This window comes from Triturus cristatus, chromosome 8 (assembly GCF_964204655.1).
Source record: "Triturus cristatus chromosome 8, aTriCri1.1, whole genome shotgun sequence".
Classification (NCBI taxonomy): Eukaryota; Metazoa; Chordata; class Amphibia; order Caudata; family Salamandridae; genus Triturus; species Triturus cristatus.
In genome coordinates, this window is record NC_140591.1 from 223185548 (window position 1) to 223213278 (window position 27731).

The window sequence follows — 27731 nt, forward strand, 5'->3', positions numbered from 1 at the left end:
GTCTGCACCAAAACATGCAGCCTGCAATGGCAGTCTTGCATGACTTTGGTGAGGGGTCCCTAAGGGTAGCACAATTTGTGCTGTAGCCCTTGGGGGCCCTCTTTAGTACCTCAGGGTCTAGGTATCAGGGGGACCATTTACAAGGGACTTATAGAGAGTGCTAAAGGTACTGCCAATTGGGGAGACAATTGTACAGTTTTGGGAAAGAGAACTGGCACTGGGGACCTGGTTAGCAGGAATCCAGTGCACTCCCTGTCGAAATCAAATTAATAACCAGGCGAAAAGTAGGGGTGACCATGTCAAAAAGGGGCACTTTCCTACAGTCTGCAAGTGTTCCAGTGTGATCATTAATTTCTTAGTTTTGGTCTGATTTATGATGGAATTTGTCGGTACCCTACTTTATTTCTCACTGGCCCTTTCACCATCCGAGTAGAAGACAACTGGCTAGTATGTCTGATAGTGGGGAAGGCCACAAGGTGGCAGGGATGCCCCAGCAAGACAAAACAGTAGACTTAAAAGTGCTTTGAACACCAAGCAATTTATTGAACAAAAAACACACTCCCTCTTCCCTGAATAAATATTGCTCCTAATACCCGGCTGTCACACTATGTTCTTTAAACTTTACATACTTTAAGTGCTCAGGCAATAGCTCCTTCTTAATAGGGTATACGTCTTAATTGTGCGGTAAATACATGTGGTAAAAGCCTTCATTAATGATGATGCCCACAAGTGTGATGCTTGAATTGGAATAATACTGGTGGTACCTATCACATTTATAACATTATCATTACCGCTGTATGAGGCCTCAACCAGGAAAATTGCTGTAACCTGTCTGTGTCCAGCCATGTTTTTACTCACCTATTCATCCAGCCCTGTACTTTTAATCCAACGGTTTTTGCCAAAACTCACCTCACCATGCATGCACTCTGTCACTCCCTCATCCATCCATCCACTAATTAATTCTTCCAGCTGTTGACTTAGTCTCATATTCACTCACACACACAGTTATACATCCACAAACTCGAAAAATCAGTGAATAAACACTTTCCTTTTAAAATGGCGAGATTAATTGCCTTTGCAAATCTCATTTTAAACTAGCAATATGGTGAGCTGTGCAATTTTTTATTTTTTTTTAAAAAGGGGACAGTAGTCACCTGCCAAAAAATACAGGTTTTTCGAAGCTGAATAGTTGTACCTGCTGTACAACTCTTGAAAGAATTAGGAGAGTCATTTGCACGTTTCTCTAACTGCAGTAAAGCACTTTTGGTCATGGGCATGTGAATGATATTTTTAATCAATGCCCAGGTGTACTACATTTCTATGAGAATGTGTCTGGATAACCGGGAAGGCAAGAGGGAGGTACGGGCGAGAGTCTGAAAAATAAACTGCAGTCCTAAGAGGTAAAGCTGTCCTGAAGCCATTAAATTTTGCACGGTTCCTGGCCATCTCCGATTTGATTTTATTGTCAACTGAGAAAAAATATTTGCATTCAGAGTAACTCATATTTCAAAACTTCTATAAAGAGTCCATAGGTTATCAAAATTCAGATGCCTGTTTCCTTTACAAATTCTGTTATTCGTTTATTTTGTTATTGCGTATGATCAATGTCCAGGGAGTTGTCCTAAGTGCCATGCACGATGATGTATGCCCAGCAATGACACTTGTGAGCCGAGCACTTGGGCGAACTTTGAGGCCGCAGCGATATCCTGTACTACTTACCTGATGTGTAAGGTAATCTGTGATTTTATTTTTCATTACTTCGTTATCAATGTAGTGTTGGACAATAGGTGCTGTTATTTTTTTTGTTTTGACCGCAGATCTATGCTCAGTCAAACGGGTGTTCAAGAAAATCCAATAAACCTCCCTCCATTTCCTAATAGCTTCAGTGTTAGAGCCTGGTCTATGTTGTATTTTCTCCAATATGAACCATCGTATGTCTTCTGGAGTGTGATGGTTATCAATGTAGTGTTGGACAATGGGTGCTGTTATTTTTTTAGTTTTGACCGCAGATCTATGCAGAGGAGATCTCACACAGGAGACGTAGACCCCACTGTGCTGACTATCCCCTGACCAGAAGAATTATCGGAACTTCATCCACATAGTTCCATGGAGATATATCAAATCGACATGACGACAAATCTACTCTGTGAAATCAGTTTCTTGGGTTTCACTCACCTTTAGGAATTAAAGTGTGCTTTCTCTTTTCACACTTTGGTGTTCTTCTAAATCTATACATACTCTATTATCTTAAATCCTCACTATTCTGCTTCTTATATGGTTCACAACTTCAAGGTCTTTTCTATGTAAATCCATGCAGTCACATCCATTTGGATATCCCCCATGTGTTTAGCATAACTATATTGTTTAAGCTTTAGTTTGGGCATTGAAACCCATTTTTTGTTGTTGTATTTTATCATTGCAGAGTTCACTGAGACGGATTCCTGAAGAAGGAAATGCCGAAACGTGTGTAGTGCTACCTACCGCCAGTTTCATAAAATTATGATGTTAATTATCTGTATAAGACAGAAGAAAACAAAGTATATAACGCATAGATCAAAATACAGATTAGTTAAGTCTATACATTGTATTACCTAGATTAGCCACAACAACGCTCATTGTATTGTTATATGCGACATCTGTAATGTATAAAAGGAAATTCAGTTTTTATTGTAAATAAGCATCAATGATAAATGAATGCATTTTAACATTATAAAGAAAATGTTTACAAAAACTATACACCAATATTTATACACAATAAATGAATTAATAACAGTATTTTGATATCACTGTTCACTTGATGTTTACTATATAATCCAGTTTTTGTTGCCCAAACTAGCAATTGGTCCATCGCCTTGCCTGAGGCCAACTTTTTTCAATTGTTTCTTTCCTTGTAAACAGGCAATTTTATATTGTATACAGGGGCCCCGTCCTTTACCAAATTAAAACTCATTGAGTCTCATTTAGAGATTCCTTGTGGGACGCAAATCGACCTACCTCATGAATATTAATGAGGTAGGTCACAGTTTTATTAATGAGGTGGGTCACAGTTTGCGACCCATTAGGATTCACAGCCATCACAGGGATGGTGGCCTGCTGAGGTAAGCAGATCACCATGCCTGTGACTGCTTTTTAATAAAGCAATATATTTTTTTCAAATACAGCCTATATTCCTTATAAGAAAACAGGATGAATTTAAAAAGAAAAAAAATGAAACCTTGAAATTTCATTTTTTAAGATTAGGCAGTGTTCATGGGACCATTGCCTGCTCTTAAAAATATTATTTACATTCCCACAGGGAAAGGGGTCCTTTAGGGACTCCCTTCCCCTTTGTGAATGGGTTACCAAACGTTTTTAAACTGGTGGTAAAGTATTACTGTTTGTGACTGGAATTCGGTCGCAAAACAGTAAGACCTACAATACCGATTCAGCATTTGAAGGGACACCCTAAACACACCCCTTCTAAATACCAAATAAAAAATGCAATTCGGTAACAAGTTACCAAATCACATTTTGCATTTTGTACATTTGAAAAAGCATTATTCTGGTCGCAAACAGCCCGATTCTGAGAATCAGGACATTTGCGACCAGGAAAATGCTTTGTACATCTAGCCTCAAGTGATTACTGGGTGCATTAAATAACATCCAACTCGTAGTTCCAACCCTTGCGAAACAGGAGTTTGCGCAGAGGTCAGAAAACATCAACCCACTCATAATTAGGGCCATAGTCATTACAAAATTCTCACTTGCATCCTAATGTGTAACAGCACATTCCACCCAAAATACAGGTACCACTTTTGAGGTTTACGTTTATCAATCACGGACAAACGGCTTAGGCGCCACAATAATACATTTGGAACCGAATGTGGACGCCAGAAGGTGGTAAAAAATACCCTGCTTCGATTAAAACGTTATACCTAGACAGAAGAAGGAATGAAGTGGTGGAATGACTGCATGTAAAATAATGCTATTTTGGAAAAGGTCATATCTGGAAGATAGCAAGTGACATAACTATTACAAAATCATGGGAGACCCAGAGCCATATGAAAAAAGTGTGCCTTGGGGATCAAAGATGATACAAAACGCAAATTTTAGCCTTAAAAGCTATTCAAGAATTAATGACCAACACACTACAAATTCAGAAAATGCACTGATGTGTATAACAAAAGGCCCTTTAATACATGCACTCAAGCAGGTGTGATACTTGTCATTCAGCCCAAAATAAAGGGATCATGTTGATGTTTGTATGAAATACTGTACTTTATGGTCCATACGGAGCCTTAATTCTACTGCTTGTAAGCTACAAATCGATCTTGCTTCACTTTGTCTAAACCTGAATTCTCAGTCGCCTTCTTAAAATCTAAAATTACCCTATATTTCAACTTGAGGGCGAATATGTGCTGCCAAGATATAAGTGACATTCTTGTTTCTCTACTATGTAACCAGTATTCTTAGTTTAAGCTGTCCTGTTGTAATGCCCAGATACGTCTTGCTACAAGCACCTAGAATCCTATAGATCCCTTAGATACTATGACAATTGCAAAAAAGATTGCTTTGGAAATTACTATGTGTGTTGCAGCTAAAATCTACCTTTTCTGAGAACTGAGGACTTCAAAGCTTTAGATACACGTGCAACCTTGAACATATAGCTGGCAAAAACTAGGGAATTTTGTCTATCATCAGTGTTTGACCTGCCGCTGAGGTCATAGCTGAATAAGTGGTGCATGTAAGCGAACTAATGCCTGCTGACTATGACTGGTGACAGTGGCGAGTGCTGAGAGGCCTACATAACTGGACACTGAAATGTTTAGGAAGTCTAGTCTGGTGTTAGAGGCTGCTGTGACATTGAAGACTTTCCATCTGACCCTGAGCGGAATAAAATCGATTGATACGTGAAGGCAAGTACCTGTGATTGGCTTTTCTTACACTTCCATGGCAGGTTATCCAATTCCTTAATGTAAAGTCAAAAGAGCTCCACACATATAAAGAAGGGATTAGGGAGTGGAAGATGTACAAGTACAGAATGAAATTGTGAGGTCAAGTTCAGTAACTAAAGATTTTACTTGGTAAAGTATTAAATGTATGTTAGAAATGTATCCATTCATTCAACAAAGTCACAAAATGTATTCCTCATCATTGATCCAGTAGTATCTGCAAAGGCCCTTAATGGTGTGGCCACCCTTACTTAATCACAATTTGCATTTGAACAAAAAAAAGGTAATCCATCTTCACTGACCTTTTCAACGCAGAATGCTTCAATGGCCTGGGTGGCTTTAGGATTATCTGCATTGAACAGGTCCGGGTGATCAGTGAGCACAAGGTCATCAATGTAGAACTGCCTCACAGTCTCTAGAGGGATCTTCTGCATGTTCATTTTCTTTCCATTAATGCGCAGCAAACCAACATGCCTGAAATGGAGCAGATGAACATTAACTAGGGAGTCTGGGGATCAGTTACGATAGGTTAGCGTAACCGAAACTGCAGAATTTCGGTGTTTTTACGTTTGGAATTATAACTAATCTTAAATCTTAAAAATGTGCTAACATCAGAAGTTTTTTCAGATGATCTTTTTATTTTATAACACCAGTTGTGATCTTAATAGATAACCATACAAAAAATGTATTGACCTTGAGTAACAATATTTCTGGTGGATAGATAATCCTCCCATAGATTTCACACCCTCTGAATACTCCTTCCAGTCTTCACACTAGTCTAGAAAACATTTTTCCCCAGCAATAACTCTCTAGCTGTACAATGTAGCGCCTCATTGTTCCAGGTGCAACTCTGTTTCATTTGTGACGTCAATAGAGAACATTGGGCACCAACCGGCGTGCTGCCTAAAGTCTTTTCCACTCCTCATCGAGCCATGCGGAGAGCAACAGAGAGAGCCACACAAATGATAAATACAGCACATAACATGTTTGTATACTCTGGGATCTTACTAATAGCACTTTCTCATCAGGGAGAAGCGAGGGTGGTGAGGAATCTGTGGGAAGAGTATGTATCCCACAAGAAATATTGCTACCAAACGGTAAGAACATTTTTCTTCTGCTGGATACATCTTCCTCCGGACTCTTCGACCTGTGAATGAGTCCCAAAGCAGTATTTCTCTGGGAGGGGGGACTGAAAAAGGAAATAGAGCAACACAGCTCAGAGAAAGCTCCCATCCCTGCATGTCTAGTACGTGAGTTAGTAATGATTGCAAAAGTATGCAAGTTGAACATGTGGTTGCACGACATTTTAGCAGCTGGAATGCCTCTGGAAAAAGCTGTGCAAGTCATGGACCTTGTGGAATGAGAACAAATACCTTTCGGAGTATCTTACCTAGCTAAGGAAAAGCAGAGTTTGATACAGATACCCCAGTGTGAAATGGAATGTTTAGTCATAGCCCTTCTTGGCTCCAGGGATTCCCGCAAAGAGTGATTTGTCAACTCTGCCCTGTCGAGCGCGGATAATCTAGTAGGATACAGCACATCTGGGGCCCAGTCTACAGAACTGTTCCTACCCGTGGTTGGATGCGGAGAAGGGTAGAAAACTGGATCAGTAATAGACTAGGCCAAATGAAGGTGGAAACCACCACAGCTGCCAAGCTTCCCAGATCCCTGTGTGATGTGTTGTTCCAGTCCAAGTTTTTTCCCTTTTAGCTCTGGGGCTTGTAGTCCTGTTTTATGGTTTACATCTGTTTTATTGATTTTCAAAAGGCAAAAACAAACAACAGGACCTCATGCTCCTAAACGACAGCACAATTCAGACAGTTAGTGTCGGCTATGGTAGGATTACTAAGTAAGATGCAAGGAGCGGGGCAACAACAAGGACCCTCAGCAACCAACGCAAAGCCCAAAAATCAAACCTCGCCGCTAACCCCACCCCACCCCACCCTCCCCCCCCTCGTCCACAGTCCATGAGTAGAAATAAAAAAGGGAAAACGGGACAGTCCCCGATGCACGCAAGTCAGCGTGGTCTTCGAGGCTTGCGTTTTGCAAGAAGTTGAGTATCCGCAAGGCGGAGGAGCCTGAGGTACCGGGGGCACTTTAATTCCTGGAACTCCGTTGTAAGCAGAGACAGAAAGGGCCGCCATAGCTCCGGGAATTCCTCCCCCTTGCCTGTAAGAGTGAGGGACAGCTTCTCCATGCCCAAGATCTTCCACAGCCGCTGTAGCCAGCCCGAGTGCGGAGGAGCCTGGGGGGAGCGCCAATGTCCTACTATGTTCTGAGTGGCTGCCCCTAGGGCAATGGCAATGAGGCGGCCTCTCCAGGATTTCAGGGGATATGTTAGCGGGTTGGGTAGGCCAAGGAGGACATAGGCTGTAAAGCGAGGAAGCTGTGTATCTAGGTGAGCATCCACTTCATCTAAAATTATTGCCCAGTAGGACTGGATGCGATCACAACTCCACAAAATATGCTCCAAATTGCCCCCCTCCCCACAGCCCCTCCAGCACCTATCACTAACGCGAGAGTCAAAGCGGTGGAGTCGTTCCGGTGTATGATACCAATAGGTAGCGACCTTGGTCAGCGTCTCTGTTAATCCTGCATGGTACGCCGAGTGTCGCGCTCTGTAGTATATGCTGTCCCATTCTTTATGAGAGAGAGTCCTCCCCAACTCCCTCTCCCATCTTGCCCGTCCGGCGTTATAGGTGAGGGTAGTAGCTACAAGCAAGTGTTTATAGAGATCAGAGATGAGTTTTTTATCGGAGGACCGAGTAATCAGCCACTTCTCATATGGAGTTAGAAGCGATGTGCCCCGGCTTTGATTTGTGGCTGAAGTGCCCAGTGTCGGAGTTGTAAATATTGTAGCCGATCAGACTCCGGAATGCCATGGTGTGCCTTGACTTGTGTGAAGGATAGTATACCCCCTAGATCAAACAGATGCCCTAGAGACCGGAAAGAGGTGAGACGCCAGCTTGTAAATGCCCTAGGATACAACCCAGGGGTGTAATCTGGATTGTCAAGCAACGGGGTTATGGGGGAGGGGAATATGGTTAACCCATGTGAGGTAGCAGTGCGGTCCCAGGCCTCCAATATAGTGCTCGTGATATAAGAGGCGTAGAGGTTGGCCGGCCTATGCTGCTTCCGAAGAAAGGGGATACCCTGTAGGGGCTTCGCCACAACCGCCTGGTCCTGAAATAGCCAGTGCTTTTCGGATTCTAAACGGCTCCACTCGACTAGATAGCGGAGCTGCGCCGCATAGAAGTAGAGCTGCAAGGACGGTATGCCCACCCCTCCCTGTTCCGGGGGGAGAACCGCAATCACTTGCTTAAACCGAGGTCTGCGCCCCTGCCATATAAAGTGTGACAGGTCGGACTGGGTTTGTTGAATCCAACCTGCGGGAGGGCGCATCGGAAGAGTTTGGAAGATATAAAGGATTTGGGGGAGTATGGTCATCTTGACAGCCGCGATTCTGCCTAGCCAAGAGAGGGGATAATGCTTCCATTTGCCTAGTTCCCTGCGGACCTGAGCTCGAAGCCTGTCGTAGTTGGCCGCTATGGTGGCTGGGATCGTTGGGCCCAACTGCACCCCCAGGTAGGGGACCGTAGTGGCAGACCACTGAAGAGGGTGCTCCTCCTGTACTCGGGCTAATGTGGTCGTGAATGCTAAAGCCCGAGGCTAGGGCGAAGTGATGGAGCTCAATGAAAAGGGCCCGCAGCGACTGAACGGGGTCAGAGAGGGAAAGCAGAATGTCGTCTGCATACAAGCTGATCTTATGTATATCTCCCCCAAATTTGATCCCTGCTTTGAGAGGATGTTGTCTAACTCTCTGCGCCAAAGGCTCCATGTAGAGCGCAAATAGGATAGGCAAGAGGGGACATCCCTGGCGGGTGCCCCTCTCTATGGGGAAACAGGAGGACGTCTGGCCATTTACCCGGACCGTTGCCCGGGGCATGTGATAACAATTCAATATCCGGGTGCGCAACTTTTCCCCAAAGCCAAACCGGTGCAGGACTTGCTCTAAGTAGGGCCAGTGAACCCTGTCGAAGGCTTTTTCGGCGTCAATCGCCAGTAGCATATACTCCCCCTGCGTGCGAGATGCCTTTTCAATAAGATAGAGTACCCTCTTCGTGTTATCGCTGGTTTGCCGTTACGAGATAAAACCTGCTTGATCTGGCTCCACCAATTGAGTCATGTATGGGGCAAGACGTGTCACCAGGATGCTAGTGTATAACTTAATATCAATGTTTAACAAGGAGATCGGTCTATACGCGCTGCATCTTGTAGCGTCCTTACCGTGCTTCGGTATAACAATAACCGAGGCCTCCAGCATTTCTTCCGAGATCGCTCCCGCCTGTGCAAATGTATTAAAAAGATCACGCAGCAAAGGGGCTACCTGGTTGCAAAAAACTTTATAAAAGGCCGTAGAGTAGCCATCCGGGCCAGGCGATTTGCCGAGGCGGAGGCGGGAGATAGCTGCGACCACCTCCTCCAGTCTGATATCTCTGTCAAGGTGAGCGGCCTGTTCCGCGGTCAGAGCAGGTATCTGAGCCGCATCTAAATAATAAAGGCTGTGCGACATATCAAGGGAATCCCCCGAATACAGCCTAGCATAAAACTCACGGAAGGTCTCTATGATAGCGCTATCATCTGAGGTGAGCTCGCCTCCCGACTGACGGATGGCCTGCACCCCTTGCCGCTGCCTCACCTCTCTGAGTTTGTGCGCCAGAAGCCGGCCACACTTGTCACCCCCGGTATAGTAAGAATGGCGAAGGCGGAGGGCCGCGTATTCGGCCTTGTCCTGATCCAGCGCTGCCAACTGTTTTCGTTCTGTTTTCATTCCGTACAGAGCTGGCGCAAAGCCCGAGCGGCCCCGGTGCGTTGGTGCATCTGCTCCAACTCCGCCACCCTTTGTGTGAGTACGGCCCGTTTTCAGCTATGCTCCCTGTTGTCTGCAGTGGAAATTGCTATGAATTCTCCACGAAGGACCACTTTAAGGGCAGTTCATTGAGTCGCGAGCGAAGTGTCCGCGTTAGCATTAATGGCTAAGTAGTTCGCGATGGCTACTTTAATCTGATCCACGAGTCACGAAGACGCCAATGCCGCAGCGGTAATTGCGTGTGTGGGAGCAAAAAGGAAAAAATGCAAAAACAACAGTTGATGGACAGAATGCAGAACAATGTCATACATTCACCCCAGTACGGAGATCTGGGCCTAAATCCATCGTTTTTTTGCTCACCATGCCATTCCAGTTTGAACCCAGCCATATGCAAATCAGTCTTGACCCTGTGCCTCATGGGAGCAGTCCAGCCCGAACTGCCAAGCCAGGTCCTCCCTGGACTGGAAACAAGCATCCTAGTGACCTTGACCTTGCCCTTGTGAGAATGGCCTCTTTAGTACGAAAGTCCTGGACACACACCAGGATGTCCACTGATGGCGCGTTGGGAGCCCGGGGCGGCCCCACTCTATGCGCCCTATCCAAGACCACCTCGGTCTGATGGGAGTCCCCCAGGATGTGGCGAAAGAGGCCCTGTGTGAACGCGAAGAGATCTCGGGTGTCCTCTGAGGCCTTGACCCCCCGGATTCGGATGTTGTGCCTCCGGGACCGGTTTTCTAAGTCCTCTAAGTGGGTCTGGATGTCGACATTCTGGTCCCGAAGTCGAAGCATCTCCTGCTGGAGCATAGAGAGGTCCGACACTGTGGTGTCACCTCTCTCCTCCAAAGAGGCCAGGTTCTCCCATGCTGTCAACATCTCGACGAACCTCCTGGAGCTCCGTGGCAATACACAAAGCTAAGGACACATCCTGTTCTGGGCTATGTCAGAGATCCACGAACAGAAACCCCAACTTGGAGAAAGTTAACTCAAGGTCCTCCAGCAATAGGCGACTTACAGAATTCTGCCCAACAATGAAGAATCCTGCCAGGTGAATTGCCACTACAAAAAATTCCCATTGCTATGCCTATTTGAATAGGAGAATCACCTTCCAATATAGTGCCCACAATACTACTTGGCCCTGTTTTCTGATATAATGGATGGTAGTCCAATAGTATTTGGAGGGTCTCCCGAAAGGCCTTCATCGACAAACTGGAGCTCCTGCACCTCAAGCAAGTGTATGCCCAGGTGCTCCTTAGACACAGAAAATAGGCAATTTGCTGTACTGTCACCTAGATGAGCACACCAGCCTAGCAAAGGCATCCATGACCATGATAGCTTGAGTTCATGGGGGCTGAAAGGGCACCTGCTCAGGAGGTTGGAAATGTCCATCCATCAAGGCAAATCTTCATGCACTATTTATTTATTTAACTGCTTCATATAGCACTATGCACCGAACGGCATGGGAGCGCTCTACATACAACATTAATGATGCACTGTCTACAAACATAACAAACTAGAAAAAGGCAGCAATAGCACTGCAACAGAGTTAATCAACAGTTCTAGAAAGAGATATAACAAAGTATAAGAAAGAGGGGCAGGTAGAACAGATCGCAAATTTCCTTAGTCAAACAAATATACTTAGATGGGATACGTTTTCAGGTGTCTGTGAATGAACATCACGGTGTATTTTACTCTTAAGTTCGCTGCTAATAACTTTCACAGCAGAGAGACAGCACCTGAGAAAGAATGATGCTAAGCAAAAGAAAATTTGAAGGAGGGTGGCATAAGCAGCAGATTATTTTTGTTTCTTGATGCTCAGGACCCAACCAACTGTTTCAGCAGGGATGCGATATAGGACAGGGAGTTGAGATGGATAGCTCTGTGGGTCAGACAGCCCAGCTTTAACTGACCAGAAGATCTGTACCTCAGCTGATAGGCTCCTATGAAGTTGCAACCGCTGCCAAATCAAACCTGAATAGAGGGTCATTATCTGCAATCTGGTATGAGGCACCAACAGGATACAGGTGCAATACTTGAATGATCAGGTACAGAGATTGAGTCTGACTCATCAGAATCATCGTCCAAATATCTACAATCCTCTGGGGAGGTGAGAAGGCCTTTATAACAGTTGTGCAAATCACTGCTCAAATGAAAGTTAGCCTTTTTGTGGGAGTAAAGTGGGACTTTTGGACGTGATGGTAAAGCCAAAGTCATCAAGAACAGTCCTCATCCACTAAGGATGCTACTCGACGTTTACCAGCCAGTCATTCAAGTCTGGAAAATCATGTGCCTCTCATGTCCAGAGGAACTACCTCTATGGCCCCATTCTCCAGTAAGGCAACGACTTCTGCCTACAAGACCAAAACTGAGTAAGTAACACACTCTGAAGGAAAACAGATGGTGAGTTGGGAGACGAGGATGGAAAAGGCGTAGCCCTTGTGGATCTATTGGACATCCTAGTGGTCCCTAGTGAGCACCTTACAATTGGTAACAAAATAGGAGAGCCTCATCCACTAGAAGATAGTGCCTTGAAAGGGAGGTTAGAAGGGTATAGAGGCATCAGAGCCACAGGGGACGTTGGTGACATGATCTGTTGTGGATACCTTTTAGATCCATCACTGCCCTAAAAGGAGCAATATATCTGTTGAAGCATTTGAACAAGCTGAGAAGGTTGTTGGGCCTTCAGAGCCCTAGACTAACCACAGAACTTCTGGTAATGTTCGTGAGAAAGTTGTGCAAGGGTGAACAGGCCTTTGCTCTACTGCCTCTTTCTCTCCAAGTAGTTGTTTCCCCTCTCAAGGGCATGTCCGTATGTGTAGCCTAGACATACCCCAAAAAATCTAGTGGAATCCTTGCAAGTGTGATGCTGCAGAGAGACAGCAGCGTCCAGAGAATGGGCAACAGTGTCCACAAAGACAAAGCCACAGAGTATCGGTTTAGATGCATCCCGTCCAACTCTCACCAGGTCCGAAAATTGCTTCTTCGTGTACCCCGACAGACCAGTTCCCATAAAGCATGGGCCTAAAAGGCCGGTGGAATTAGCGGTGTCTAAATCCAAGGGGCTAAGGGTAAAAACTTTGCAACCCAAAACGTACACAAGGAGATGGTGGACGGAGCGCTGAAACTTTTCAGACACTCACCCCCAGTCACAGATCTGGGTAGAATCCATCATCACTCTTTAGCTCACTTCACCAGTCCAGTTCAGACACAGCTATATGTAAATCAGTCTTGACCCTGTGCCTCATGGGAACAGTCCAGCCCGCCATCACTCAACGATTAGGGACAGAGGGCTTTTGGAAAGTTCCAACGTACGTGCCCTGATACACTACAAGAAGTGATTACGAAGTTCCTCAGTGGGTCATAGAACACAGTAAGAAAGTTAATGTGATATCACGTTGAAAGGTTGTCCTCCAAGGAGGAGGGACTTCCTCCTTTCGGAACTAGGACCCTCACACACCCAGCAAGCTAGGTGCCATTGCTTCATCATATAGGCCTGCTCCTCGTCGGGTCGGCGCTGCAATACCCGACAGGCACCCATAAAGGGGCTCTTTAACGGAGATCTTTTGTTCCTTGCCGTGGGTGTGAGGGGCCTAGTACGTGTAGATGTAATGGTGGAAGTGCAAGATCAAACAGGGGAGGGAATCCTCTAAATAAACTTTATTCTGGAAGGATCCCAGCCTGGTTAAAATAAGGATTAGGAGAGGTGACTATCTGGCTATAATGTGTCAAAAAAGCGCTCTGCTCCTAGATGGTCGACATGTTTCTCGCCTAGTAGTCAAGAATGATCTGCGGCGATTCCTCAGGACCAAATAGAAAGAAAACTATCTACACCTAATGGTGAGGTGAAAAACTACCTACCACTCAGTGGTGCTACGGGAACTGTACCCGCAGGATTAGAGGCCAACCTGTGAAAGGAAAAAATATATTTGAAAACATAATACATTAGTTAGGCAATTGTGATCACACATAAGTTCACTCCATGACTCTAGACCTATATGATGATCAAAAGTGACCCAATCAATATGCAGTGATACCTGTAATTATCACTCATAAAATGTATAGGTATGTAGTGCTATTAATAGGGTAATTATAGCACACCCGTGACTCTCAATAAAAACAACAGTGATGATTTGGCTGTGACAACAGTGGTGATCAGAGTTATCTACACCTCACCTAATGTTTGTAAGATCGTGCCTCATCAGTTACAGTGGAATACTAGACACACGTCGTATTGTGTATAAAAAATGAACAAAGATAAAGGAAGGGCAGTGATTAGCAGGTATGTTTGAAAAACTGCTTGTCGAAGAATCTCGAAACCCAGTCAGTCAAATGACAAAACAGTGGCGCTGGGTAGGGCAAGGCGGTGCGTGAGATAGAACGCCCGTCCTCCTCGTATTATTTAAAGACCCCTTCTTCTCTTAGCCTGGTGTTCAGACATAGCTCCGTGCAATCAGTTTTGACCTTGTGCCTCATGGGAATGATGGATTTCACCCAGATCTGTGACTGGGGTGAGTGTCTGAAAAGTTTCAGTGCTCCGTCCATCATCTCCTTGTGTTTGCCCTAAGTTGGCAGTGTATGCCCAGATGTGGGTCCCTTTCTCACTATGCCACTGGATTCAAGCTACCCTGGATGATGAGGGGTGTTAACCCGAAACCGGTCCCGAGGATGCTTATTTTCAGTTCAGTGAAGACCTGGCTTGGCAGTTAGGTGAGGCACAGGGTCAAGACTGATTTGCATATAGCTGGGTCTGAGCTGAGGTGGCAAAGTGAGCTAAAGAACGATGATGGATTTAACCCAGATCTGTGACTGGGGGTGAGCGTCTGAAAAGTTTCAGTGAGCTGTCCATCATCTCCTTGTGTTTGCTTTGTTGAACCCAAAACGTGACATTTCCAAGACTCTAGAGGGGCCGTAAGAAAAGCGTTCGGGCTCTGCTTTGAGGAAGACGTCTGAAGCACCAGACTCTACCATTATGATTAGGAGAACAAAAGGTGTTGGTCATCCTGACATAGCCTACAAAAAGCTTCTCAAGTGCAGCCATTATAGGGTCTAAGACAGCCTGATTAAAAGGGTCTATTGAAATGCTAGGGAGTTACAACATTTTAATTAGAATGTTTGATTTCTTTCTGCAGAAGGCAAGCAAGTCTCAAGGCCTTCACCACCTCCCCAAAAAACTTTTGTAAAACATAAGATCTCCTCTGAGGTGGGGCCAGATGAGTACGAAAGGCCCCATTCTGGATTAGAAGCTAGGTTCACTGGCATCTAATAAATCCAAATAATGGCTGGCAGGCATCAGTACTGTAGAGAGGCGATCAGCTTCTAAATCGTCATCCTCAGTACAGCCATATCCCTGATTCTAGACAAAGCATCTGAATATGAGCCACATGTTTCCTCTTAACCCCTTCGGTGCTCATGAGGAGCTGGGCTCGTAATGGCACAGTCGCCATGTGCTCATGACGAGCCCAGCTCGTCATGACACCCACCCACGGGGTAAGCGCTGGCGCCAGGGCCGGACTGGGAACCACAACCGGCCCTGGCAAAGTGCTCGGCCGTCCCCCTCGGGTGCCGCCGAGCTCTGTGCCAGGGTCGGTTTTCGGCCGATTTTGTTACAGGGCCGATTTTGCAGCTATGCTGCAAGAACGTCCCTGTAACAAAAACGGCCCCCAGGGGCCCAAAACCGGCCCCCACCTGTGCATCGCACCGGGGGATTGCCCGGTGCCCGCTAAGGCCAGTCCGGCCCTGGCTGGCGCTCCCCCCGTGGGCGGCCGATCTGGTTTTTTTCGAAGACCTTCCCCTGCCTCCCCCTCCCCTCCCCCTCCGCGAGGCATGCTGACATCATTGAGGTTTCCCTTGGATCACCGATGCGCAGGAAGCCATTTGCTTCCTGCGCGTCGGTGAACTAAGAGGTGAGTTTTGGGGCTGGGAAGGGGGGGGGGTTCTTAAAAGAGACATCGAGGGAAAGGAAAAGGTTTTCCTTTCCCTTGATGCCTCTTTTGTGCATTCCTGCTGCACGATCATGCATCGTGCAGCAGGAATGCCCACTAGACGGCAGGGATTTTTTTTATTTTTTTTAATGGCCATCATTTTGTTGTTTGGGGGGAGCGGCCCCTTAGGCAAGGGTCGCTCCTCCTTTTGGGGGCAATATTTCCTTGCTGACATTTTTTTAAACAATTAAATCGGCCCTTTGCCCATTGTACCATAATGAAGTGGGGAGTGGCCCCTTGGGCAAGGGTCACTCCCCTTTGGGGGCCATTTTTTTGGGAAAGTTTGTTTGTTTTGTTTGGGGGAGCGGCCGCTTAGGCAAGGGTTGCTCCCCTTTTGGGGGACAATGTATTCAGGCTTTGTCTGCCCCCCTGGGGGAGGGCAGATTTTCTATATTAAAAAAAAAAAATGCCCACTGGACCACCAGGGAGTGTTTAGTGGGGAGTGTCTGGGGCGGGGGGGGGGGGGGGGGGGGGGGGGGAATGGGACATATTTCGCCATTTTGAGGTCAAGCATTCGAGACCTCTAGTATATACTTTAGTATATACTTATATGCTGTGTGGGCTTTAGAGATCAGCCCTAGGACTTGTCTGCTTCCGCTTAGGGACTTTTTTTTCTGATCAACTGACTCTATTTAACTTTCTTGATAGAAAACGACCAGCAGAGGTCAGTAAAATACCAGAATCACTTCAGCATTCTCTAGTTTTCAGTCCATAGAAATTGTCTTCCACGAGCACCCATAGACAATAATATTTTCTTTAAATCTTGTATTTTCAGTGATATGACCACTAAAGGCCCAGATTTTATATTAAAAACAGAGCTTTGGGCTATACCATTTCCCGCTGAAAGCAATATTTCTCCCTGTGTGTTCCAATACTTGGCTTGTCATGCAGTTTGGTGCTTGCTATCCCTCCATGTCAAAGAACAGCAGATGTTTCAGGGCGCAGGCTAATGTGCTGCATAGCTAAGTACATATAAGGTCCCAAAGGCGAGACCGATTGCTTTGCAAATGCTTGTTTAATGTAGGGCCCACTAGGCCACCAGGGAGTTATTTGTGGAGAGTGACCACTTGTGTACTTTGGGGTCAATATTTATGGCTGTTTCTGCCCAGATCGCCATGTTTTTTTAAAAATTGGGCACACTAGACCACCAGGGATTTTTTTGTGGGGCGTGGCCCCTTGGGCAAGGGTTGCTCCCATTTGGTAAGCATTAATTTGGCTGTTTCTGCCACCCTGAGGGGCAGATCAGCTGATTTGTTTTTTTGTAGGGCCACTAGGCCACGCGTTTTTTTTTTTTATGTTGAGCATGATTGTGGTCATTTCTGCCCTCTTTGGGTGGCAGAATAGCATTATGTGTTTAGGCCCATCTGCCATCTAGGGGGGCAGAAGCCACTAGACACCTGTTTTGTTTTTTAGTTTTTGTGTTTGGGAGTGGCCTCAAGTGCAAGGGTTGCTCCCCTTTTACGGGGGTGAATATTTTATTTATACTCTTAGGCCCACCTACCCCTTAGCTTGGCTGGTGTATTGTGTGTGGACTGGTGCATTATTTGCATGTGTGATTGTAATGTTTTATTCTCCTTTTTATTCTAGTATAAAGCTTTTGATTCCTGTTTGCGATTTCGACAGTGGTGTTCTGCAGTTTTGCGCAGTTGCATTTTTTTGGTAAGAAAAACATTTTTGTTGTATTTTCTCCAAATGAGTATTTTTGTCATGCATAGATGAATTTTTAGTGCAATGTATTTAGTTTCAGATTTTGTGTTAGTAGATTTGTATCTATTTGCAATTTGTTTGTGTTTTTATTTTTGTCTAAAAAAAATCTTAAATGTGATGGTGGTGTGCGTGGACTGGCACTTGGCTGGCGGTGTGCGTGGACTGGTTCTTGGCTGGCGGTGTGCGTGCACTGGCGCTTGGCTGGCGGTGTGCGTGGACTGGTGCTTGGCTGGCGGTGTGCATGGATTGGCGATTGGCTGGTGGTGTGTGTGGACTGGCACTTGGCTGGTGGTGTGCGTGGACTGGCGCTTGGCTGGCGGTGTGCGTGGACTGGCACTTGGCTGGCGGTGTGCGTGGACTGGCCCTTGGCTGGCGGTGTGCTGGACTGGCGCTTGACTGGTGATGTGTGTGGACTGGCACTTGGCTGGTGGTGTGCGTGGACTGGCGCCTGGCTGGCGGTGTGCATGGATTGGCGCTTGGCTGGCAGTGTGCGTGGATTGGCGCTTGGCTGGCGGTGTGCGTGGATTGGCGCTTGGCTGGCGGTGTGCATGGACTGGTGTTTGGCTAGCGGTGTGCGTGGACTGGCGCTCGGCTGGCGTTGTGAGAGTAGTGACTTGCTGCTGGTCACTACACACACTGCTAGCTGAGTGCCACTCCACGCAATCCATCAGCTTGTGTGGTTGCTGTGTCAGGAATGTGGGCGTGTGAAAGTGATGGGCCCTTGAATGGCGTTGTCTGCTTGAGTGAGTGTTGTAATATGATGGGCCCGCGGCTGGCGGTGTGAATGGTTTTGTATGTGTGACGCGTATGAAAGGTGTATGAATGGCCTGTAAAGAGGTTGGTGCCTTGTCGTGGCTTTACAGCTCACGAGCTGTGAGTCAATGGTTCAGTTTCTCGCCCTTTCAATTATTAACAGTGCATTTCATTTTTGTGAAATCACTTGCCAATACAATTGTATATACTGAACCATCACTCACCCTCGTGCCAAATCCAACCAGTATGTGTGTGTGCTTGAGGATTAGATGGCTGTGCAGTAATAATTGTCTTTCTGAAGCAGGGTGTACCTTGTCCCTTTTTGTGAATGTTGTAATGTGTTGTTTTTCTGCCTGGTGGTGTGAATGGTCCTGTGTGTATCACGTATGAAAGGTGTGTGAATGGCCTGTAAAGCGGTTGGTGCCTTGCCGTGGCTTTACAGCTCACGAGCTGCAAGTCACTAGTCCGGTTTTTTGTCCATTTAATTATTGACGGTGCATTTCATTTTTGTGAAATCTCTTGTTAATAAAATGTTCATATACTGAACCATCACTCGCCCTCGTGCCAAATCCAACCAGTATGTGTGTGTGTTTGAGGAATAGGTGGCTGTGCAGGAATCTTTGTCTTTTTAGTTTATCTGCCAAGGTGTACATTCCATCGAAGAATAACCTACCAACTGTAGATATTGTCGTAAACCCATGGGAGTTCATGGTGCTGTCTCTCTTGTGAATTCCAAAAAGTTATTTTATCCACAATGTCCTGCAAACCTCAAAATGTCTGTCACATTTACCTTGCAATATTGTGCCGAAATTCTCATGCTGTAGAAACAAACAACTAAGTATGTCAAAACGATATGGTTTTGCATGGGGGGTCACCTGTGCTTTTGGCCCTGTGCTCGCCGGCCATCTAGGGAAACCTACCAAACCCACACATTTGTGAAAAGTAGACACCCGGGGGCTTCCAGGGAAGTATGGCTTGCGTGGATCCCCCAACGTTTCCTTACCCAGAATAACCTGCAAACCTCAATTTTAGCTGAAAAAAAACACTTTTTTCACACATTTTTGTGCGGGAAAGTTGTGGCATCACCGGGCTCACACAAATTTCCCACCACCCAGCGTTCCCCCAGGTCTCCCTGTAAAAATGGTGCCTCACTTGTGTGGGAGGCCCAAGTACCCACGACAGGCAAGGGCCTAAAACGTAGTGAGGCGACATCAACTGCAACTGGGTTAGTAATATAACTGTACAGCAAGATATTTATCTCCACAGTTTGAAATACATACAATGCACCTTAGAAGCTGCACTTGCCCTGTCAGTCATGCCTCATATTTGTAAATATAATTAACGCAGACAAATGTCAGACAGGAGTGAGCAGAAGCGCACAAGCGCATTCATTCAGAATGGTAAATTTAATGTTTTGCTGTCAGGAAGATCACAAAAATATCCACTTCCAAACATAATCATTCACTTGCTCTGTTGGACAAGCCTTTCTCCAGTTAAAGAATAGATGATGCATCATAAACACATCTGGCCAGTCCCCCAGCCGTCACATATCTGACAACAATGGCAATCGATACACATGAAGAATAAATGGTTATCCCATGACCACATGGCATGTAGGAGCTAGTACTGTAATGATTCAAGGAGGCAATCCAAGGAGTCTCCTAGCTCTCTCTAGAGCCATACACAAGGAGACAGCCACTGTTTATTCCTTAAATGCTTCACACGGGTTGAGCCCCGCTCTCTCTGCCTATGTCATACACCTGCATGATACCCACCAATGACTTGCGTTGCTTAATGTGCTTGGAGAGAGGAGTGAAGTCAGCAGGCCTGCAAGATGATATGATCACACAGATCCACCACTGAACAGTCGGTGTACCCTGTGGCATTCACACTGTGACATGAGACTGCAAGTCCCCATCACAAGAACAGTTACATGGCAATCTGAAAATGGCTTTACATTCCCAAGAAAAGTAAATTAAACTGTAGATAAAATCAAAACACATATCTTAGTAGGAGTTGTATTATTTCCTTGCTGCTTTCCGGCAATTCCTAAACTGTGAGCTATCTGAAAAATAAACTTTATATCAAGTGCTAAATGTACAAGATATTCATGCATATATAGATGGCTATATGTGGCAGTAATCTGCCTTTTGCAGGGATCTAGGATTAACCTCCAGATCACCGATTTAAATCCCAGCAAGAGAGTCTCATCATATCTACCTTTCTGAGAGTGTTAAAATGGGCCACAATGAGTCGACTACCTGGAACACATGTCATTTATAGTACCACCGAAAAGCAAAACATGCTGCATAAAGCGCTACATAAACACAAGTAAATAAACATTTGTTTACCAGAAAAAAACAAAGGTTTCAGTGAAAGTTGCAACAGGTGAAGGCAACAACACTTAACAAAAAAAGAAGAACAAAAATCTAAAGTACTGAAACTTATTAGTTAAGGTTATTTTAAATTGAAAAAATACACCATAGCTCTATGCAAATACCTTAACTGTTCCTGAATAAAACACGGAGTCCTGTTGTTGAATATTGGTGATTATTTGGAATAAGTTAAGGATTTTGTACTTGGGACACCACCTGTTGGGGTACTGAGGGCTATTAAAGCCAAGACCTGCAGGGGCAATGTGGACACCGAGGCAAAGACATATCTACCTTGGTGAAAAGAGCAGACTTTCAGATAGCTAACACTCTAAACATATTGGAAGTGTCACAGCCATTTTACGTCTCTTTCAAGGCACACCCCTTGCAAAAAACATTTTTTATTAAATTATTAAAATGTTAAATTATTACATTTATTAAATCAACAAAATTCCACTACTCTAGCAACTTGCGATAAAGTATCACTCAATGTGTCACACATAAGGAAAGGCGATGCCACCGATAGATGCAATTCAAACGAGGAAATGACACACATTCTGTTATCTTATAACCATATGATAAAGCATGACAAATCGAAACTGAAACTAAAAGCTTGGCAGCTGAGTACGAAAGTTATTTGGTCTGAAAAAAAGCGTTCATTGTCTGATTTAGATTTATTAACACTTTTACATATTATGCCGTTTGTCCAACACATTAAAAATAACATGAGAAAATAAAACTTAAAATGCGGAAGGAATCAAAAAAATCAAGAGATTTATTTCACTAGATGCTTCTAAAGACGTTTAAGGACTTAAATAAAAACGCACCCAATAAGGGGGTACGAAAAGGGACTGAATATATGTACAAATTAGAAAAATGAACAAAAAAGATGTTGGTCAAGATCGTTGGACCGGTTATCACAATCGTCTTTGCTGCATTTGTCGATAGTTTTAATGAATGTTGGAATTAAGATCAAATTGAGTTGATGGCTTATTTTCTCCTGGAGGTTTCTGTGACTGGGTTAGTGTAGTCCTGGCCACAAGGGTGACTAGAACTCGTGTAGCTGTTTGGTCTTGTTTCCTTGTCTCTAGCTTCTCTTAGCTCTTCTGTCATCTTTTTTTCAAGTTCAATCAAATTCTTCCACTCATCCTACCAGACTGAACCGCGCCGGATGGTGAAAAGGGACCTCGGAGTGCATGTATCCCGTTCTTCTTAGGCGTGACCATTCCAGATGATTCCAGGACGAATAATCTGGGGATATTAAGATGCCCGAATCTTAGTGGCATGCTGGCCACGTGACCGAAATGCTTTATATATTTCATCCTTTGGAGTGTGGTGACGTCCTAATCGCCCCCTCTAAAGGTTAACTCCGCATGAACCACAGTGTCACAAAAGGTCATTAGTGGAGGCTCCTCTGCTTTTCTTGCCTTCTCTGTTTCTTTTTAGGTCTCGGCTGACTCAGCGCATGCGCTGGTCTGGCGAGACTTTTTGAGAGGGCTCCAAAAAGTGCTACCAGGCCAGCCTAGACCTACAGTGCATGTGCGCGGCCGAGCGCGCCACGCTTGACGCAAGTACTTTCACTTTCGCGGTCGCTTTGATGTTTGATCGCGATTACTTTCGCGGCCGCACGGCCGCTTGGCATAGCCAATAGGTCTCGCTTTTGGAACCTTATAAGTATTTAGTTATGCAACTGTTGCATGGCTAAACACTTATAAGGTCCCAAAGGCGAGACCTATTGGCTATGCCAATGCTTGTTCTAAATCGTTGTCTTCCTTCTCTGACACCGCTTGATAAGAGAAGGGAACAAGCTTGTTTCAAAGCGGTAAATACTTGAAACAAAGCTAAACTCACCACTTTGTTAGCATTCTTGGACAGGAAACTCTTCAGTCACTGATGGTTTTACACTGTGCTTGCACTGTACAGTGATTCCTTTTAAATGTACCCGGTATCTGTGATTGTTTCATTGTGCGGGTAACTGGGCCCTGATAAGAGGAATCAAATATTCGGAGCAGGATAGCGCACACACCTCTTATTAACAAGGAGGAATTATATAAAGGTGTGAGTAGCAGAGAAGACAAAAAGAACAGGACTGGTGCAAGCTCAACATATTAAATGTAATGGGAAACGGCCACTACAACGCGGCCGTTTCCACGCATTACATTAACCACGCATGCATTACAACGCATGCGTGGTAACCAAGAATAGCCTTTACCACGCATACCTTTACTACGAGATACGTAGTAAAGGCATGTGTGGTAAAGTTAAGGGGGCTTGGGGGGGTCTCCCCCCCCAAAAAGAATAAACGGGCGAAAAAAAGGGGAGTTGGGGGGTCTCCCCCCCCCAAAAAAACTCACCAGTTGAAGTCGCGATGTGGAGGATCTGGAAAGACACTTCCGGTTCCTCTTTACGACGTGCGACATGACATCGGAAGAGCTTGGAGAGGTAAGGGGGATATTAGTATTTAAAAAAAAAAAAAGGATGAGGGGGTTGTGTAGAGAAGGGGTAAAATATTAGGGTTAAAGGGAGGGGTATTTAATAAAAGGGTTTGTGGGTGGAAATCGGAGCAGTATATGGAAATGGGGAAGGGATCGGAGATAACCTTTAACAAGAACATGCCATTAAAATGCATGGTTTAACAACGAAAACCGTGTAAAAGCGTCCGTGGTAAAGGCATTTTTGTGGTAAAGGTTATGTGTACTAGTGGCATTCTCGTTGTAACGCATGCGTGGTAAAGGCATGCGTTGCAACGGAATGCGTTGTAACATCATACAACCAAATGTAATGTGATATGTAACGTAACGTGGAGTTGTAGAGCGCGAAACTTGTCACCCGAGATGGAATCCAGGCGCTGAGTAGGTGCGGGTGCTGCTAAAAGTTGAAGAGCCAGGTTTTCTGTTTCTTATGAAAACCCATAAGTGACACAGCTGTCCTGATGTGCTGGGCGAGGTCATTCCAGGATTTGACTGTCAGGTAAGAGAAGGCCCTGCCTTCTGTCTTGCCTCTATGGATAAGGGGTGTTTGGGCAAGTGCAAGTGATGCAGACGCAGAGGTCTCTGGTTGGTGGAAGTGTAGACAGTGGTTGAGGTAGGTGGTGCCCTGGTTGTTAAGTTCCTAGTAGGCGTGGGTGAGCATCTTGAACTGGCAGTGTTTTTGAATGGGGATCCAGAGTAGTTTTCGGAGGAGAGGTATGATGTGTGTGTGGCGAGGAAGGTTGAGCCTAAGGCTTGATGAAAAAGGTGAATATACCACAAGAAAAGGTACTGGATGATCTATGCAATAAATAGCAGCAAGCAGTGAACAAGAGAAAGAATCCCAGAAGCAGAGTGCAGGCTTAGTATAGATTACTTGTAGAGGAGGTTCAGTACTTAACAACTCTGTCAGTCTCCTACATGCTCCTACACAAACATCATTGGGAGGGCAGGAATATAGACAACTCACCAGGGAAGTAAACAAGTCATGCAGCACATGCTCAGGCACTTGTTTCGGGGCTCATCGGGTAACCTAACCTAAGCTTTATCCTTCAAATGACAACGCAGCAGAGATTGGAGCAACCACCTTTGAATGCAACAGCGAATCAGAGGCTTAGGTGAACCTTTGACCCCTATGGGTGGATTTGCCCAGAAGCTGAAAAGCCAAGCTGCAGGGCATCAAAATGCTGCAGAACGCGTCAACTGCCGACAGATTCCACTGCCTGTGCCCACTCCAGCAGCTGCCTCTGTCACACCCGAACTCCGGAATCAATTCACAGGAATAAAAAAGGGACACTGGGACTGGGAGTATGCTAAAAACAGGAATGCCTATATGTTTGCCAATAAAACTACCTGCTTTTATTTAATATTTCAGGAGGGCAGAGTCAGACTTCATCACTCCTTTACTATGCACTCAGAGGTGAAATCAGCATTTCAGGAAGGAAATGTAACTTCCTTAAAAAAGACTGGCTCCTAAGGGCCAGAGGCCACTTTGTAGATTTTTTTAAAAAGTTGCTAACTAGGCATTGGCAGGAGATCTTAACCCAGTTCAGAAAATGTGCCATAAGTACCAAATTATACAATAACCCTTATTCAAAAGCAAAATATTGTCTACTTGGATAGCAATAGGGGAAAGGAGATCTCTTCTCCTCCAGCTCTACTCATTTCTAAGCAGTTCAGCCCAGTCTGCCACTCTCCTCCTCTTCTAATAGCCAACCAGTCTCACAGTATTGCTTCTTTGTAAAGCATGTTAGCGCATATTGTTAAAGAGGCTCAGCTCCCATCTCTCAGTTAACAAATCTGTCAACAAATCGTTTTCTTCTCCCTTATGCTCCGGCATGCTCATGTTCGCGAAATTTGAAATGGTCTACTTCCCTGCAACCTATGTGTCTGCCATTGTACCCATTTCAAATGCCTCCTCTTTTTCTACAAAAAGCCTACGCATGTTTTTAATTTCTAAAATAAGCCCACTTCTAACTTGTCCACAGAATCCAGATTCCAACCACTCAACATCCAAAAAGTCTCTTCATTTCTTGTTTCCATTGACCAAACATCTAAACCACACTCATGATGAGCAAGATAGTCTTGTAGTTGCCTCCTGCTCTACTAAACTACTTTTCTGACCATGATAAAATCCTCAACTTGGCCCATGTGTCGTTGTTATCCCTTCAAATACCCAGTCTACCGCTGAAATCAGGTGGGTGGGCTATTCCTAAAAATAAGGACAAAACACCTAATTTTCAAGTCTATACATGGAACAGGCGCAACCCGTCAACCCTCCCTAAAATTTGCAAAAACATTTTCTCACTGCACTGTGACCGAACACTCGACTCTCTGAAACAACACCTAATCATCATTCCTAAGTTTCTCGTTTTGAATGCCTTCCCCCTACTAGTTACCCTGCACTGGGGCACCCTGAAAATATACACTTTATTCTCCCTGACAGAGCTCAAAGGACATCAAAGCACATCTCACCACTAATGACCAAACCTTCACTCACCTGGTTCTACCTGCTGCATACGGATATCTAAGTGTTGTACTATCCGCTTTCTGTTCCGTCCATCAGCATTCATACCTTAGCACCTATTCGAAATGTTACAACCTCGTATAGTGCTGTGATCCATGTGGCAAGAATAATCGCTATCCCTAGCATTTTTGTGCACAATACTACCCTCTATTATTCAAATAAATGGTTGATACAATGTTGACAGAGCCAAGAGCAAAGGGGAGTAAAATGGGCTTTAGAAATGTTGGATACATTACAGAGTTGTAGCCCATTGTTCAAACCTCAGTAATATTTCACAAGATGTTAGGTAGAGGAGCATGCACATAAAAAGGTGAATTAAGTGAATGTGCTAAAATGTCTATACCCTTTAAACAAATACATACTTTTTTGCAGCCTCTCCGGGAGACAATGAAGTAGCCACAGAACTTCCAGGTTGAGACACATAAAAAAGCTGTTGCTCATTTCTCACAGGAGCAATTTTACATTCGTGTTCATGGCCCCAGATTACAAGGTCCAGGAAGTCATCCAAAAACTGCTCAGGGATGTAATTAGTGGCACCATGTTTACTCCTGTTATGAAATTTAAGAGATTGGTTAGCACATTGCAATGCATCATTCAATGGCATTTCTCGAGATAATCATGGCAAAACATTCAACAATATGAAACACATGCTTTGCTTACATGAATACATTTTACATGGAGACACTTTTTCTAAGTAGAAGGTGGATCCTTAAGGGTATCTGTTCAGAGTGAACGGGAATAGAAAGGAGTTGTAGTAGTGTTCCCAAGTGGAGGGCCATGTCCTTAGTGCACTTTCAGATGTGATCTCATCCCATCCTACTCTTTGACAGCTTTAATTTACTGCCACATAAAGCCTCTCCATGTACACATTCTCTTCAATGTTAATTAGACTCACTGACTTATAATGCTCTGCAGGGTCACCAGTTCATCTGAAAACATTGAAACTACAAGAACTGCAACAATGCTGAGGGAAGTTGCATCTACCAGCTACAGCACATGAATAGTGACAGGGATAGAATAGGACATACAAACAAGTTACTTACCTTCAGTTATGCTGTTTCTGGTACTCTATGTTACTGCAGGTTCCTCACCTTGTGAATATTCCCAGGTCCGAGACAAGATAAGTAAACTCAAAAAGCAGTGTCCTGTGCACCGATAGGTAGTGCCATGTAACTGCACCAAATTTGTTATACTGTAGAAATGAGGAGCAGATCCGCATTAAAACACCACCCATACATGCTGACGGCACTTTCTTTCTGCAGCTTATTGATATCCTGAGATGCTAAATTGGGACCTTTTTGATAAAAAAGGAGAACATGTCACAGAACGGGAGGTGGGAAGGCAGTGAGGAAGCCGGAGTTTAATAGAGTATCTACCAGAAGGATCAATGCCAAAGGTAAGTCACAAGCTCTTCTGATGGATACTTCTAAGCACAGATTTCTCACGGTGTGAATAGATACTAAAGTAGTACCTCCCAAGTTGGTGAGTCTTTGGAATGGCTCAGATCAAATAGTCCTGCAGGACCGAGCCAGCAATGTGCTCATCCTGATGAACCTAAGTGTTAAAGCAATAGTGCTTTGTGAACATGCGCACTGATGCCCATGTAGCAACCTGAAAGATATCTATGACAGGCACGTGCCAATGCAGTGGTAGCAGACTTAGCTCTGGTGGAATGAGCCCTCAGATGTTCTGGAGGCTGACTCTTAGCCAATGCATAGCAGATCTTAATACAGAGGCCTTTTCATCATGAGAAGGTCCGCTTCTGCACCGCCTTGCCCATCTTTGCCTCAGAGAACCCCAAAAAGAGCTGACCGTCCACTCGATGTTCCTTGGTAAGATCGATTTAAAAATCGATGGAGACTCTCCTACCCTTTCAAGGGATCAGGAGGAGTAAAAAAGGTCAGAAGCATGATGGCTTGTCGCTTGTCTTATATGAAATGGAGTCAATACCTTCAGGAGGAACGCAGCACAAATTCTCAACGCCAATGTGTCCGTAAAAAAGGTGGTATAATGTGGCTGAACGGAGATGGCATGAGGCTCACTGACAAGGTGCGATGATGTGATTACAAACAAAAAAAACATTTTTATGGTCAAGAGGCACAATAGACAACTCTACATCACCTCA

General features: G+C 44.9%; 1 protein-coding gene across 1 annotated transcript in view; it reads right to left on the reverse strand.

The window, feature by feature from the left end:
* The window catches only part of MRE11 (MRE11 double strand break repair nuclease), a 453446-nt gene that overhangs the window by 295305 nt on the left and 130410 nt on the right, over positions 1–27731 (reverse strand). Inside the window, exons 8-9 of the mRNA XM_085621402.1 lie at positions 25969–26154; positions 5234–5405 (exon numbers count right to left, since the gene is read on the reverse strand). Of these exons, the coding sequence (XP_085477528.1) occupies positions 5234–5405; positions 25969–26154 (358 nt within the window). The remainder of the gene's footprint in view (positions 1–5233; positions 5406–25968; positions 26155–27731) is intronic.